Here is a 16,160-nt window from a genome sequence, read left to right on the forward strand (position 1 = left end):
AGGTGCTAAAAGCCACCGGTCAGATTTGGCTTCTGCAAATCCACCTGAAAAACCATGTTTCCATGAACCTCAGAGAATGAAATATGTGACTAGAACAGCTCTGTCCCCAGGATTTCTTCTAAATGTCCCCATCCTGTTCTCATGTACAGTCTCAGTCCTGGCAGAGCCACCCGATGAAGGGAAAGCTCACTGAGAGTCCTTTCACTTCTGATCATTCTATGTGTAAAAAAACTCTAAGTACATTTAAAAAACCAATCCACCAAGAAATGCCAGCATGTGATGAGCACTGACTGCCATCCTCTCTTCCCCAGGGCAGGGAGTACAGAGGGGGGTTGGGGCAGGGGTGGCAGGACCTGCTGCCCAGGACCTCTCTCATCATCAGCACTTTCCACTTTCATCCATCACGTCTAAACCAGGACCGTTTGCAAACTGGAAAGGCTTTTGGTACCTTCACAAAACCTGTGATTCTTTGGGGAAGTGTTGCCTTTTGAGACTACCCTGGGAGAGGTTACACTGCTGGGGTGTGAGGTGACCTGGGAGAAAAGCTAGGTAAGGGGTGGAGAAGAAAAGGAGCACAAGAGAAGGGACATCAGGCTGGGGCTTAAGAACCAGGAGAAGAAAATAAGCAGCAGAAGTGCAGGGTCTGGTGTGTGCAGAGCAGGAACAGCCTCCAGGTGTGGATCTGGGCTCAGAGCCCATGCTACCCAGGGCAAGGCATCGCCAACCAGGACAGGGCACCTACCATCCCCAGCACTCGTCTGCCAAAACCACCACAAACAATCCACCTCTTCTACTGGCTGCTGCATGAAAGCTCTTTTGCAGCTGCCCTGCACAACGGCTGGCTGTGGGGTTTCAGCAGCAGGCACTGGATGAATCCACCTTTTCCCACTAAACCTGGAGATTCCAGCAAAGGCAGATGTTTCTGTTGAGTCCAGTGCCTAATTTGGGAATGAAAGAGTTCCCTTAGCTGCCCAGGCTGGCAACTAGAAAGCACCAGACTCCCCTTGTGAGAGGGCAGCAGCTTCTGCCTGGAACTGAGGGGGTCCCAGTGCACAGCATGGCCAACACTGCCCATCCCCACCAGGGAGCTCCCAGCTCTAAGTGATCCTGACCCCACAAAAATACAAGGATATAAACAATAAATAACTAATAAATTGCATGGAAGGTAATGCAGAGTTTGAAAGTGCATGCCTTCTGATTTTAAATCTAAAAAGCAAAGGTAGGAATTTATGGATGCTATGGAAGGGAAGTATTCTGAAGGAAACTTCTGTCATGTACGTGGATTTTTAATGTAGCAAAAAGCAGAATTTGAGTGCAATGGTTGTATTACACATACATGCACACAAACATGTAAGCCACTGATGCTTGTGTTCTACACTTATTCCATTGTCTACAGAGAAAAAATACGAATAAAGACATACTCAACCTATGCCAGACTGAAATAATGTCCCTGGATGGGGAAAGCAACACAAAACGAAAAAAATGAACTCACCGATGTGTTTCTAAATTTTTGGTCTGGGTTAGGCTTTTGTATCTTTTTATCTCCCCATTTCTGAATACTCAGCAGCTGCCAAAACCATTCTTATCTTAGCCAAAACATGATACTTTTTTCTCTTTGGATGCGGAATCTGTGACTGGGTCTCTGGCCCCGCAGGGCTGACACCCTGATGCTTTTAGCCTTCTCTGTATCTAAGGGCTGACTCTTCAGTCTGCAGCCAGCACAATTACACACCCCCAGAGCCACCTCTTCACTCTAAAGCACTCAGGGTAATTACAGGACATGTGGCACTTGGCATTAACCTCCTTGCCCCACACCCTGCTCGCTGACACCCATCCCACCAGGAGAAGCCCAAGCAGCCCAGGCAGCCTCCAGCTAAAAGCTGCTGGGAAAGCCAGAAAACTACAAAAGCCTTTTTTTTTTTTTTTTTCCAAAAAAAAATTTAAGAGTCAATTAGACACTGATTCTGGATTAGCTTTACGTACCTCTCCATTTCAAGACCAGGACTTTGCATTTCTTTGACAACTCCTGGTGCACAGGAGGGATGGAACCAGCAGAGCCCAGCGGGGGACACGGCCAGGGCGGCGCGAGGCTCTGCAGCTCGTTAGGGTAATTAATGCCACCAACGTTAATGCACAGCCCTGCTCTAGTGACAGAGCTGCTGGCAGACTTCACAGCTGAGTGACATGAGACCATGAGAAAAAGCAGCTCTCTTGACTCCAGAAGAGCATCACCCCCTCTGTTAAGGACAGAGCCTGCTCCTGGGACCCCCACTTGCTGCTCTTGGTGGGAATAAAGTCTAAAACCTCCAAGTCCTTCCCAGGCTCCAGGCTTTGAAGGACAAAGTGACAGATTTTGGCCATCTTCTGGCACAAGTGATTTTGGATGGCTTTTCTTTACCCATCCACTGCCTTACCTGGAAGGGACTGGCAAAGCTCTGCTGGGGTTGCTGCTCCTGCCTTGGCTCTGAGTTGCCCCTCCCTTTATCTGCCTGCTCCACACAATGGGGATATGCAGGACTGGAATTTCTACCCCTTCATTCTGCCCCTCTGATAGGTTTGGAACCATTACATCCACTTGTGAAAGCTTTTTCATTTCTTCTTTTTAACTTTTCATGAAGAGCACAGAAGCTATTAGAGCTGAGCAAACAAACCACCACAGGTAATTTATTCAATTTGTTCTGTTTCAGCTTCATTTAAAAAATTTTCTAGAGGTTTTGTTACAGCCTGTGGCTTGAGCCCTTAAATGAAAGAGGTCAGGAATGATCATGGCAATTCAGGACATACTCTTAGATCATTTTTGACTCAGTGAGCATGACCATCAATTTTATTTTTCAGGCAATAAAAGCATGCATTTAAGTGCAAATCATCATAATTGAATGCCTGGCTTCCATGTTCAAAAACATGTATTTCAGAAATACGTTCTAATTATTTACCTTCAATTATAGGAATCAGTAAACACAAGGCCAACAGGTGATTTGCAGAAAACAAACAGAGAGGGAACTTAAAAAGCAGGTAATATTTTGGAATTCTGAGTGTTGCAAAGAAGCTGTAAGAGAGTTTTCTCAGCTCTGATAACTACACTGCAGCATTAGGGATGGGGCAGACTTTGGTCTTCTCTACCCTGAACATGTGCCACAACTATCTGACACATGTTCCCTCACATTGCAGCAAAATCTTAGGAGTTAAGCATTATTATATACGTAAAGAAGCACAGAGTAGAGTCAAACAGTACTCTGGATTCACTGCCCTTACCTGACAGGCAAGGTCCTGTCCCCTTTCCTCCTGTCCATCTCTCTCTGGGGAACTGGATACCAGCGGAAGTTGAGCTTCCAGTTGAACCCTCCATAAGTCATGTCTGACCCAGCCATGTACTCAAACGTGTCATCACTGATCACATCAATGATTGGGCAGACAACTGTTTTCCTGGAGGAAAAATATTGGGTTTTAAAAAACCAAACCAAAACATCTTTTCATGTTATTCTGCTGAACGCTGCGGTTATTTTGAGGCTTCTCTGCCTCAGCCCCCGTTTCCCACTGCTCTGTGGATGTTTTCTCTTCCAAAAAATGAAGCCATGCAAAATTCCCCTTTTCTGCTATTTTTGGTGGTGGCTGTAGGGCTGGGGCAGCCTGGATTGGATCTCCACATCTGCACCCTCATCTCAGGGAGCACTCGTAAGGTGGTTCAGGAACACCAACAAATCCCATTCCCCACACGTGCAGCAGTTCTGGGGATGCCCAGGGGGAAAAAGGGGGAAGAATACAAAAAAAAGAAGGGGGAGAAAAGAAATACAAGCATAAATTTCAGAGCCCAGTGGAGGTGATGTGGACACAAAGTCATGCCTGGTAAAAAAGAGGGGAGGCAGCTGGGGGGGACGGACACCTAGACCTTGTGACAGTCAGTGGCACAAGTTGCTGTCTTTACTGCCACTATTACTGTCAACAATTAAAGTCCTGCTGTAAGAATCGAACGCTTATTGTGCATTTATTTGGAAATTACATTTTGATACATATATTTCTTCACTGAAAGAGTGGGGAGGCCTTGGGACAGGCTGCCCAGGGAGGTGGTGGAGGCACTGTCCCTGGAGGTGTTCAAAAAGGGGGTAGACATGTTGTTTCATGAGATGGTTTAGTGGTTAGGGGTTGCAGGGTGGATGGCTGGACTTGATGATCTTGAAGGTCTTTTCCAGCCTTGATGATGCTGTGATTAGAGAATATTCTACCTGCCTTGCCTGAAAAAAAACCCAACCAAACTTCACCTTCAGACCAACACATTGTCCTCACTTCTATCCCACTGCAGCTTCTCCTTCACCTCCTGTTGGAGCAGAGGCAGAGAGGGCAGGAGGCAGTCATGGCTCCTACCTGTCCTCCTTGATCCTGGCCAGCAGTGGCTCCAGCCAGCCCAGGGTGCACTCGCAGTGGGCATCCAGGAAGGTGATCACCTGCCCCTGGGAAGCTGCTGCTCCCCGCAGCCGGGCACGGATCAGCCCCGACCTCTGCTCCATCCGGATGATTTTGACGGAGACATCCAGTTTCTTCACATAGTTCTCTAATGAGGCCTTCAGAAACTCTGCCAAGGAGAAGTGGAAAGACAAAAAACAGAGGGAAAACGCCATGTAGTGAGAGGACAAGGGGTAAATGGATCAAAACTGGAAGATGGGAGATTTAGGTTGGACATCAGGAAGAAATTCTTTGCTGTGAGGGGGGGGAGAGCCTGGCCCAGGTTGCCCAGGGAAGCTGTGGCTGCCCCATCCCTGGCAGTGTTGAAGGGCAGGTTGGATGGGGCTTGGAGCAGCCTGGGCTGCTGGGAGGTGTCCCTGCCCATGCAGGGGGATGGGACTGGATGGGCTTTAAGGTCCCTTCCCACCCAAAGCAGGCTGGGATTCTGTGATTTTTGTGCTTATTTGAAGCTGGGTTCTGGTGACTCCCAGACTCCAAACCTAAGGGGCAGAGTTTATTCATCAAGCCCAGCACTGCAAGGGCTGCCCTGCACAAACACTGCCCTGGCATGGGACACACATTTTGACATATTGGGAGGTTTTATGGAAGACTGAGAGCTGAGCCATGCAGGTTTCCTGCCACTCTGTGCAGGGCAGCCCCACACACACCCACACCCACAGCCCCGAGCATCTGAGCATCTCATGAAGATACCACAAAACCATGTAAGTCATGATCAGTTCCCTTGATTAAACCAGTGGTCAGCAGTGAGTGCAATGATTACACTTCTGCTGGTTTGCCTGTGGTTAAATACAAATATGGCTCATTTTTTGATGAATTTCACCATTTGTGAACCCAAAACTTTGCTTTTAGGAAAAGCTGTAGTTACTTGGGCTAAAGTCTTCCTCCTCCTTCTGGCACAGAGGGACAATAAACCCACTTGTTTTCTGATCCAGGAGCATAATCAGAGTTACGTTAATGCTAGACGGGGCAGAAACAAAGGATGGCTTAGCTTGCATCCTCTGTCCCTTGAAGAGTGGCAGCTGGATGGCAGCTCCCTTTATGCACATTTGGCTCCTCCAGGAAAATCTATCATTCCATCCCTTCCAGTTACAGGAGGCAACGTGGCTCAACTGCTGGGAACGCGCAGCTTCCCCAGCAGAAGCTTTCCTTCTAAACCCTGGGGTTAAAAAACGTTTAAAAAAAAGCCAAGACCCAACAAAAAAAAAAAACCAAACAACAAATAGTATGAGAAAAACACAGGAATTGGCTCAGTATGGACAGTCAGGAAAACCTGGAAGAGCAAAGTGGGTTTTTTTTTTTACAGCCCGTTCGCTGCTGGCGCCAGCAGCGATGGGACATGCAGGGCGAGAGGCTCAGCGCTGCCCACCAGGAGCTGTGTCCCACCAGCCTGTCTCTGCAGGACCCTCCAGCCTGGCGCTGAGGCAGGCCAGGGAATGGGGCTCCTCTCCCCACAGCCCACCTCTCTCGCTGGCATCGTCCACCAGGATGATCTCGGCCAGCAGGCGGTGGGGCGAGCGGTTGATGACGCTGTAGACGGTGCGGAGCAAAGTGCTCCAGGCCTCGTTGTGGAACACGATGACCACGCTGGTGTTGGGCAGCTCGTCGGGGTAGACTTTGGTCTTGCACCTGGCCCCAAAGAAAGAGAGAGGGGAAAAAAACACAGGAGGAAAGAAAGGGTTAGCCTTTAAGAACACCTTAAAAAAGCTCCACCCGTGGGACGGGCTGGAAAAGGGGCTCCACGCCTGTTGAGCAGGACACATTTCAAACTGGTTACTGAGGTTCTCCAAGCTCCCAAATGGGAATTTCAAAACGTGTTTGCTTGCTAAGAAAACACAGCAGAGGATGCAGAAGAGCATGCACCGCTGTGTTCACAGCTCCCCTGGACTCCAGCTTGAGACCCCAAGAAATCCACAGCCAGCATCTCCACATCCCAGCACTGCCCACAGACCACCCTGAGATGCAGGCAGGGCACAGGCAGGTCAAGTAACTATTTTACTGTGACAAATCCCACATTCTGTGGTTTGAAGTAAACAAGCATCTGAGACCTTCCCATCTTTGGCAGCTTCTCAAAAAGAAGAAAAAAACCCCTATTTTCTAGAATGCTCTATATGCCTATTCAGTGGAAGGGTAACAGGTCAAGTAATTTCATCTGCTTTTGGAAAATGTAGAAATTAAGGCAAATTGAGCAACAGACACCAAACCTTTCTGATTTGGTGGGATCTATTTACTTCTTACAAAAAGACAACCCAAAATTCTGCATGTTTGTTCCAGACCTTGGACACATTTCAAAAATACAACCTCACCTACATCAATTTGTCCACACAGGTCAAGCCACATAACCTGAACACACCTAATATGGATTATTAAAATCATCTGCAGGGGTTTTGTTTTGCTATTTTCACTACTGTATGATTTTGTGGTCCAGGAAAGCCCATCCAGAAGGAGCAGGGGAGTGGGTAGGTATGTTCTTCAGCAGCACACACACACTGGGGAATATAGTTGTGAGTAAAGTGAGAAGAAATTATGTACAGTTTTTAAGGGCATCTTCTTTTTAATACCACAAATCTGAAGCTTCCATTAAAATCTCTAAACTGGGGAGTTATTCATGAGCTTTTACATCCCCTGCGTTCTCTGACTGTGACACAGGCTCAGCACTTCACTTTTGTCCATCTTACTTGAACACAGTCAGCCCCAGTGCAGAAGTTGCTCAGGAGCAGCCTCCTCCTGACAGAAAACTTCTCTTCAAGGGTCAGGAAAACACATGAATAAGGTCCCTGAAGAAAAGTCAGCCTGTCCACACAGTTTCTTTTTTAAACATCATCTACCATAACAAAACTCCCTTTAACCTTTTCTTCTGCCTCACTGACATCTAAGGAAAAAGAGATAAAACAACATTGTGACCACAGCCTTCAAAATGCAGGGTGAGGAGAGAATAGAGAAGAATATACAATACCCCTGGTTGCTGAGGCACAGGTGAAAGGTTCATGGTGTACCTATGTACACAATGACAGACATCTACCTACACACATCTATGTGTAATATGTGTATTATAATACATATATATCTATATATATAGACATAAAAGTCACTGGTAACTGGATCTGAGAGCAGAAAGTCTGATGCTAACAATGACTCTCTATATAAATCACATACACACCCCTCCCCAGTCTTGACATCCATCTGACGAGGAGCACTGAGGCTTGCTGGTAGTCATCCCACCTTCACAACTTCAGCAGCCTAACTCATGATACACCTAATCATCAGTTATGATTTAGATTGAGACAAATAAGTAAGGAGTCCCTTACTAATTATCATCCAGGACACCCTCTGCTTGCCCAGGGGTGTCTGAAAGAGGGTGAGCCCAGCAGGGCAGTGTGTCCAAAGAAGGACATTTTGAATTTCTTCATTTCCAGGGCAGAGGAGAAGTTTTCCCCGCTCACAGAACTGCCCTTGGAAGGTGTCTTGTGTCAGTCCTAGCATCTCAAAGTCAGATATCAAAGAGTGACAAAGCAACAGGCTGTCACACAGAGCTCAGTGGTGGTTACACTCAGAGTTGTTTCCCAGAGCTTAACCTCATACTTCAAAGTAGGTACAAGTGGAATTTATTCTGCTTGATCCGTACTTCGCAACAGGCATTTTAGTTACATTTGGAACTGATACAATTTTGGAAAGAGCATTAGAAGCACTGCACACAGTTGTATTTTAAAATACTCAGAAACACACACCAGTAGTGAAATGAGGCAAGCTAAATCATTAAGAAGTTTAGTGTTAAACTGCGAACAGTTTAACAGCTTATTTTGGAGTGCAAAGAGAATGTTTACCATCAGGTAGTTTTGCCAGGATCTTCAGCACTTTAACTACCTCTCTTACTACCCTCCAAGGTATCTGATGGTACCCAGAGAAGCTGAGGACCAGATGAGCAGAGGACACTCATGAAGAGGTCCACGTGCCCTGGGTTTGGCAGCAGACAGACCAACCTAAATGAGCAGAAATCTACCCAGAAAACTCGATGACCAGCAGCCCTACTACAGGCCCTTCTTCAAAATCTTCACAACGACCCTACATGAGCTGCTGTACCATGAAGTGAGGAATCCCCCTCCTTTTGTTACATTTGCCTCCATCCACACCAAAAGCCTCTGCTGCACGTCCTTCCTTAGCTTCACAGCCAGGCACATGGTGGGATTATCCTCTCTGGAGTAGGAGTATTCACTTCCAAATCAGTCCGTTCTGTCTGTCTGCTACGTATGGTTCCCCAGGGACACCAAATGATGCACAAGGACTCGTGGATCTCACATCTGCTCACCAGAGCTGAAATTCAATCCATTCACTTTTTTAGACTTGGGTCATTTGGTTTCAGCAGAAGCTGTAAAAGCTGGTAGTTTGTCTCTGTTACACCATTAAGTCCTTGTGCACCCACAGCTCACGAGATGCTGCTGCAGTGCTCAGCCTGCCATGGGGGGATGCTTGATCCAGCCTGGGTGGTGAGTTGTGCCCTGTGCTCACCTCCACAACACACAGAAAACCAGAGGGTCAGAAAAACAGAGGCACCGCAAGAGGAGCAGCTCCACAGCACATTTTTTTGCTGTGTTCTGGGAGTTTCTGGAGAGCCACCTGTGCTAGCAGAGAGTTGGTTTTGTCAAAGCAGAGGCCAAGGGCACGATGTTACCTGGGCACCAGCTCTGACAGCAACAGGCACTGCCAGTCCCAGCTCTGACACCAGGAATCAGATCCCCTGAGATTTACCTTTTTGGGTGTGGCTATTTGTGGTTCAGCTGCTACACAGGTACAAGACTTTGGGCTCCCTCTAAAGCCACAAGCACAACACAGATTGCTACAACCTAGTTTATCTGGGCAATAAGCTGATTCCGGCCAGCTTGGCTGCAAGAGAAACATCAGATCTAGGACAAAAATAATTAACCCCACCTTAAAGACCAGGAACATTTCAAGGCAGAAGCTCAAGGTGTATTTCATGTCATGTTTCTGATGGAGTATTCCTTCCTTCCTCCCTCCCTCGGAAGGTTTTCACCACAGGAGGACCAAGTTTTAGAAAAGCAAACTGTGCACAGACAAGAAGCCATCAGAGCTCATGGGTTGATGAGTGTGTGTGTAACACAGCTGACTCCTGCACTGGTCATTGGGATGATTCCTGCCCAAAACCATCAGTCCCGTGGTGAGAACTGCCAGAATTGAACAAAAGACATCCCTAGATTGTTGATGCAGCTGTTGCACACCCAACACCACTTTATTCCCCATGGATGAGGCACAGTGCTCTGTTTACACTCTTACACCCTTGCTTTTTTCCCCAGCCCCTATCTCAGTGTTTCCCAACAACCAGCAAGGGCATCACTCCCTGGGGAACTGGCTCCTTCCAGCTCAGTGGCTGAAGATGAGGGAGATGCAGCAAGGAGAGAGGCAGGAGACACAGAGCCTGAGACACAGCCTGGCAGGAGGAGGGGACTGCTCTGCACGGGGAGGCTCCACCAACACACCTTTGCTCTCCAGCAGAAGCAGGAACATGGATTAGTTTGCACTAAACTCACTCTGAGCAATTTCCCCAAGTTTTCAATTTGCTTGAGAGGTTACAGCAGCAAAGATCAGTAATAACACAACCACGCAGTGGGTGTATAATCACTGCTCTGCTCTTGAAGTCATTCCTGTTGCCGTTCACAGGACGTGCAATGGGAAACAACCACCAGCCCTACAAATGTGAGTCATCTGTGCCCTGCCTCCCACCTCGCTCCAGCCTGCACCTGGCCAGGCTCCCACCCCAGGACCCCTCTTGGCTCATTCTCCTCTCTCAGATGCCCCCTCCAAGCCCCACTCCCGGCCAGTTTTTCTGCACTGTCAGTCCCGCCACAACTGCAGGAACAAACCCACGGCTTTCCTCTGTGGATCAGCTCTTGCATCACCCCTGTGTCCAAAAGTACCTTGCCAGGGACTGTCCCATGGGCTGAGCATCCAGGTGGAGGACAGCCCAGGAAAAGGGCAGCACCTCCAGGAGCTGGGCTCTGGAGTGCCTGTGTCCTCCTGAGGGAGGCTCAGCCTCCAGCCATTCCCACTCTGCAGGCGTCTCAACCCCAAACACCCTCCCCATGCTCTGCTCACTGGGAAGTGCTTCTAAGTGCACAAAGGATAAAAACCTTCCATGTCCCTTTACTGAGATGACGACAGTGACTCATGCTGCGTCTTTTTTTTTCATTCAGAAACACACCAAGAGCTGGAGAAATGATAAATAACTCATCTGCTCCTCACCACTACCAAAGAAAGGGGCTCCCCCTGTGCACCCCAACACTGTTCCCAACGTGCCCTGATTGTTCAACACGCACTGACACCAGGAACGCTGCCCCAGGAACATCACTGCTGCTCACACTCATCAGCTGTTGCTTTATGAATACACATGAAGGAAATACAGCTGTGTGAATGTGAGAAAAACATTTTCCAAGGTCAGGAATACGGAAACAAAGCAAGACTTTATGTATTTACCATCCTTCCCATTGGCTGTGTGCAAATAACACAAGCATGAAGGGTTGAACTGGGATTTCATCCCTTCCAGAACTGTGCTGAAGCTCCCAGGGAAGCAACTCAGGGCAAAAGATCACACATGAAAGCAAAGTATTTGGAGAAAAAAAAAAAAAAAGATAATGTAACTTTTGCATGCAATTTATTATGTAGGTTTTTTATATGATGTATTTGGGAACATACAGAACCATGTTAAATGTTTGTAGTTCATACGAATTGAGGGATTTTCATGATTATTTAGTCATTACCTTTTATTGCTTTGTTTTAGTGAAAACAGAAGAGATTACCACCCACACAGAAAAGGCTGGTAAGGCAGATCCCTGGTCAGAATCCCCTGAGGGGATCCTGAATTCCAGGCACAGACTGAGGAACTGGGAACACTGCAGGCTGCAGTCTTCAGTGCTAGGAGGTGGTGGGACAAGAATAGGGAGATTGCAACATTTCCCCATGTTAAATTAATAAACTCTTGACTTGCCAGGCACTGCATCTGTCTCTGCTTTTAATTCATATTTATGTTCTGGCTAATATTACAAGTGCAGCAGTGGCAGCATATTTATTCAGGTATCTAACATATATCTATGCATTTATATAAGCAGGTAGGTACCCATATTTAGTTATCTATACATACATAAAACCCACATATATGCACATATGAAACCTGAACTTAGCTCTGTGGGTTAGCAAGGTCTCTCTCCTCACAGGGGGGTATTTACTACTTACAAAATCACAGAAGGGTTGGAGGGGACCTTAAAGATCATCTCATACCAACCCCCTGCATGGTTAGGATGAACAGTGTTCTGGAATACACTGCTGCAGTGCCAGATTGACTGGAATCCAGATTTCCAGCAGCACAGAGTATCCATGACTGTGCAAACACATTAATATGTGCAGTGAGTAGGTAACACCTCAAAGAAATGTAAGCTCCTCTCTCCTACTTTGCCTCAGTGACATATAATTTGTTTCTGCACTTTTTTCTTTTGCTTGAGTTCCCATCTCTTTCCACTCCAAATTCTTGCATTTTAAAATTAGTCTGGTTTAAAAACCTGCTGTGTCATATCACAACCTGCTGCTGTATTTCTTCCCAGCTAATGATTGCCTTGAACATTCCCTGCTGCCTCAGTAATTCCCCAGCAACCCCAAATCACCCCTGGGGTCAAGGCAGGGACCGTCCCTTCAGGCACATCCCTCACATCCACGAGCTGCGGCACAAGGTGAGAGCTCAGGACCTGGAAGTGTATCAAGGCATGAGAAACCCCCTCTCCTAATTTCACAGTAATGCACAGAGAACCCCAGACCAAAGAGCAGTGTAAGCAGAAGTGATGAACTGACCACAGCACAGTGAGGGCCTCTGCAAAGCCCCTGCTAAAAGGGACAGCACTGCAGGTGACAAACTGCAAGAGCATCAGAACTCATGAAGTGAACTAAATCAATAAATCCATCTTTTTACAGGTGTGGTTACCTGCCAGTGAACTGTGTGCCTTGCAGTTGTTTTCATTTAGTGTCACGTCCACACCTCACAGAATCATGGAATGGTTTGGGTTGGAAGGGACCTTAAAGACCATCTAGATCCAAAAACCCTGCATGGGCAGGGACACCTCCCATTAGACCAGGCTGCTCCAAGCCCCATCCAGCCTGCCCCTCAACACTTCCAGGGATGGGGCAACCAGAATCCACACCTCTCTTGGCTAGAGAGGTTTTAAAACCCCACATACCCCAGGGGCAGCCAAGCACAGCACTGGAGTAGCCCCAGCCAGCAGAGCTGCTGAGACATCCTCCAGACCTGCCTGGAGCCAGGCCTCTGGCCAGCACTTCCATGGGCAGCAATGTTTGGGGAGTCCTTCCACACCACAAACCTCCCCATCAGACCTGTTAATTGTGCCACTGCTCATTTTTAGTTTTGCTTTCTAGAAATCACACCTTGTAGTATAAATTAACTACCCCTAGTAAGCAATTACTCACTTCTCAAGCAAGGGATAACTCTTGCACTACAAGAATCCTATTGCCTGAAACAGTCTCCTCCTACCCAGTGTAGATAAAACCTGGAAGTTGGAGAAAATTCAAAAATTAAATATATGGTACCGAATTATGAACAGAAGAAAAGACTGAGTGTTTGAATTCCCTGCCAGAAGAGCATTAATATAAGCTTGGCCTGTTGTGTCCCCTGTTACCACGACCACACGAACTCTGGGAGCTGCAGAGCAGGCTGTCTGACAGCTCCACCACAGCAACCATCCCTGGCCCTGGCATGGACCCTGCTGCAGCGTTTCCATGCACGCTGCTTTAAGCTCTACCTTCAGAGATTTACACATTATCAACTGAAATTCATGCAAGTGAAAGGTAAAGAGAAAATAATTGGACTGGAATTTAATTCACTTAGAGGAAAGCAGAACTGTGCTGGAACTGCATCTACACTGTCTCACTGACTTTTACTGTACCAGTGTCCTCCCAAGCTAACCAGTTTCTATACCCAGCAGATGATGGATGTGAAAACATCTTAGGCAAATTGTTCTCTGATGTTTCATTACAGACTATAAAAAGGTTTGCATTTTGTGGAAGCCAGGACCCTTCACTCCCACCTGCAGATATTGCTGTTCATAAATCATGGGTATAGCCCAAAGGACCAACTCTTCCTTGGGGATTTTCAACCCCAAACCCATTTGAATATTTTAGAAGTTACTTCAGCAGCCATTTACTAACGCCTCAAAGTCACTTTTGTGTTCCACAAAACCCATAATAATACAGCACCATGTTATTAACAGCAAAGAACATCGTGTAGAGGGGATTATTTCTTTTCCAGATGACTCTACTAGAGACCCTTTTATACTTTCTCCACCTTTTCCAGTAAGAATCAAAGATCTGTAATGGGAATTACTGATCAGATCAGGCTTTCTGGGATGGTTTTTGTCCATTACTGTCATTCTATTTCCAGTGCCATTTTTTTATTATATGACTGTGGAATCTTCTTTGAAATTCACCAAGCTCACCCCAAACTTCCCCTATTAATTTTGCATCCCCAGCTCTCTTATTCCCATTAGCAATACAGGATATAAGAAACAAAGAAAGCATTTGCACATGCTGCTGCCTGCACAGAGCTCTGGAGCCCCCAGCTAAGGAGTCAAACAGTGACAAGGGGCAATGGGCACAAACTGGAGCACAGGAGGTTGAACCTAAATATAAGAAAACACTTCTGTACTCTGAGGGTACCAGAGCCCTGGGACAGGCTGCCCAGGGAGGTGGTGGAGTCTCCATCCCTTCCTGGATGTGTTGCTGTGGGATCTGCTCTAGGGGATCCTGCTCTAGCAGGGGGCTGGACTGGATGGTCTCCAGTGGTCCCTTCCACCCCCACCATTCTGGGGTTCTGTGAAACTCCGCAAATTTCTGCTCCTGCCTCATCATCCCCACATCCAGCTCCTGTCTGAAGGAACAGCTGGTCAGTTCACTTGGAAAACTCACGAGGACTAGTGCAGTACTATAAAGCAAGGCAAGAGCAGCAGGAGCATCCAAACAGCTTTCAAAATGCCAAGTGCTTTTTCCAGTCTGCACACGCTGCCACGCCCATGACTGGGGAATTACATTTTCTGGTGCATTCTTACTTGCAACGACGATGCATAAAGTTTTCATTGAGTTTATGGGATAAGGCAAAGAGCCACTGATTCCTCTGACTGAATGCACGTACCCAGGCTGAAGAACAGCTTCCAGCAGGGAGGGACAAACCAGGAGCACAAATTAACTGTGCACGCTTGCCTCCTGATGCTCTCACAACTCTGTGGGATTACTCCTTTGCAGCCAAGTGAATTTTCTCTACATGTCACAAGCAGTTTCGAATCACAAGACTCCACTGCCAGCAGAGTGGGACAGACATCCCAAAGCAGATTTTGCCTGCTGTTACATCCCCCCCAGGGCCAATGCAGCAGATCAGGAGCCCACCTGGGTGGTGGCCAGAGCCTCTGCTGCAGGGCCAGGACTGCCTCAGGCAGATGCTTTTAACTGGACTTTGTTTCTGCTTGGAGTTAACAGGAGATGCCCTGTAATGCCAAGGCTCTCCTCGTTCTTGCTGACCCAAGGATCTTCAGTGCTTTGCCAGCCTGTGCTTCCTGCTCAGCCACCTGCAGAAAGGAGTCTGTCTTGCTGACCTGCTTGCAGAAGCACCACCAAATGGGCAGCAGGGCCAAGACAGAATTGGATTGTCTCACTGGCCATCCTCTTGAAAACAAACAAAAAAAAATGGTAAGAACATGGTTTAATCATTAACCCCTCTCTGGAAGTGTTCAAGGCCATGGTGGATGAGGCTTGGAGCAACATGGTCTAGTGGGAACTGTCCCTGCTCATGGCAGAGGGGTTGGGACTGGATGAGCTTTAAGGTCCCTTCCAACCCAAACCAGTCTGGGATTCTGTGATTCACTGATTCAATGACCCCTGTTTTAGTAAAGAAACTGTGATTAGTTTGCTTCTTGCTGCTGAATATCATTTTGCAGGCTCCTCTCACTTTTCAGTTGAACCTGGAGACTCATTCCCACATCCCCCTGACAGGCACCTATAGAAGCTGAACTTTGCTCCTCACAACACTGGGTCAGGACAACAGCAGCCCTGGCAGTCACCACCTGGGGCTGAGCCCTGACTTGCCAGGCCAAGGGGACATGGAGGAAGCAATTTCATGCCTGAACAGCCTTGCACTATTCTGTTGGAAAAGGGAGCTACAGCCAGCTGAGGGGGTGGGCTCTGCTGCTAGCGAGGGTCTGGACCAGCTGAGGGGGGATCTGTCCTGGGATGAGCTGCTGAAGGAAAGGCAGAACAGAGAGCAGAGCCATCTAACAGAAATATGCATCCTTCTTGTTTAAATCTACTTATTTCCCAAAGTGCACAAATACCTAATGGCTGTCACTGTTCCATTTTTTAGGACATTTATGGGAAAATTAGGAATGTGCTTACACTGAAAACATGCTTTAAAACTGTGCACTAGCCATACATTTTAAAAAGACCAAGGAGAGTAAACCACTGCCATTTCATAGAATCATACAATGGTTAGTGTTGGAAGGGACCTTCAAGATCTTCCAGTCCCAACCCCTCTGCAAGGGCAGGGACACCTCCCAGCAGCCCAGGCTGCTCCAAGCCCCATCCAACCTGCCCTTCAACACTGCCAGGGATGGGGCAGCCACAGCTTCCCTGGGCAACCTGGGCCAGGG

The 16,160-nt window shown here is 47.5% G+C and overlaps 1 protein-coding gene across 1 annotated transcript in view; it reads right to left on the bottom strand.

The window, feature by feature from the left end:
• Positions 1-16,160, bottom strand: part of GALNT13 (polypeptide N-acetylgalactosaminyltransferase 13) — a 127,959-nt gene that overhangs the window by 55,964 nt on the left and 55,835 nt on the right. The window contains exons 5-7 of the mRNA XM_051623529.1: positions 5,918-6,084; positions 4,360-4,567; positions 3,253-3,423 (exon numbers count right to left, since the gene is read on the bottom strand). Coding sequence (XP_051479489.1) covers positions 3,253-3,423; positions 4,360-4,567; positions 5,918-6,084 — 546 coding nt within the window. The remainder of the gene's footprint in view (positions 1-3,252; positions 3,424-4,359; positions 4,568-5,917; positions 6,085-16,160) is intronic.

The sequence above is a fragment of the Apus apus genome, chromosome 6 (assembly GCF_020740795.1).
Source record: "Apus apus isolate bApuApu2 chromosome 6, bApuApu2.pri.cur, whole genome shotgun sequence".
Classification (NCBI taxonomy): domain Eukaryota; kingdom Metazoa; phylum Chordata; class Aves; order Apodiformes; family Apodidae; genus Apus; species Apus apus.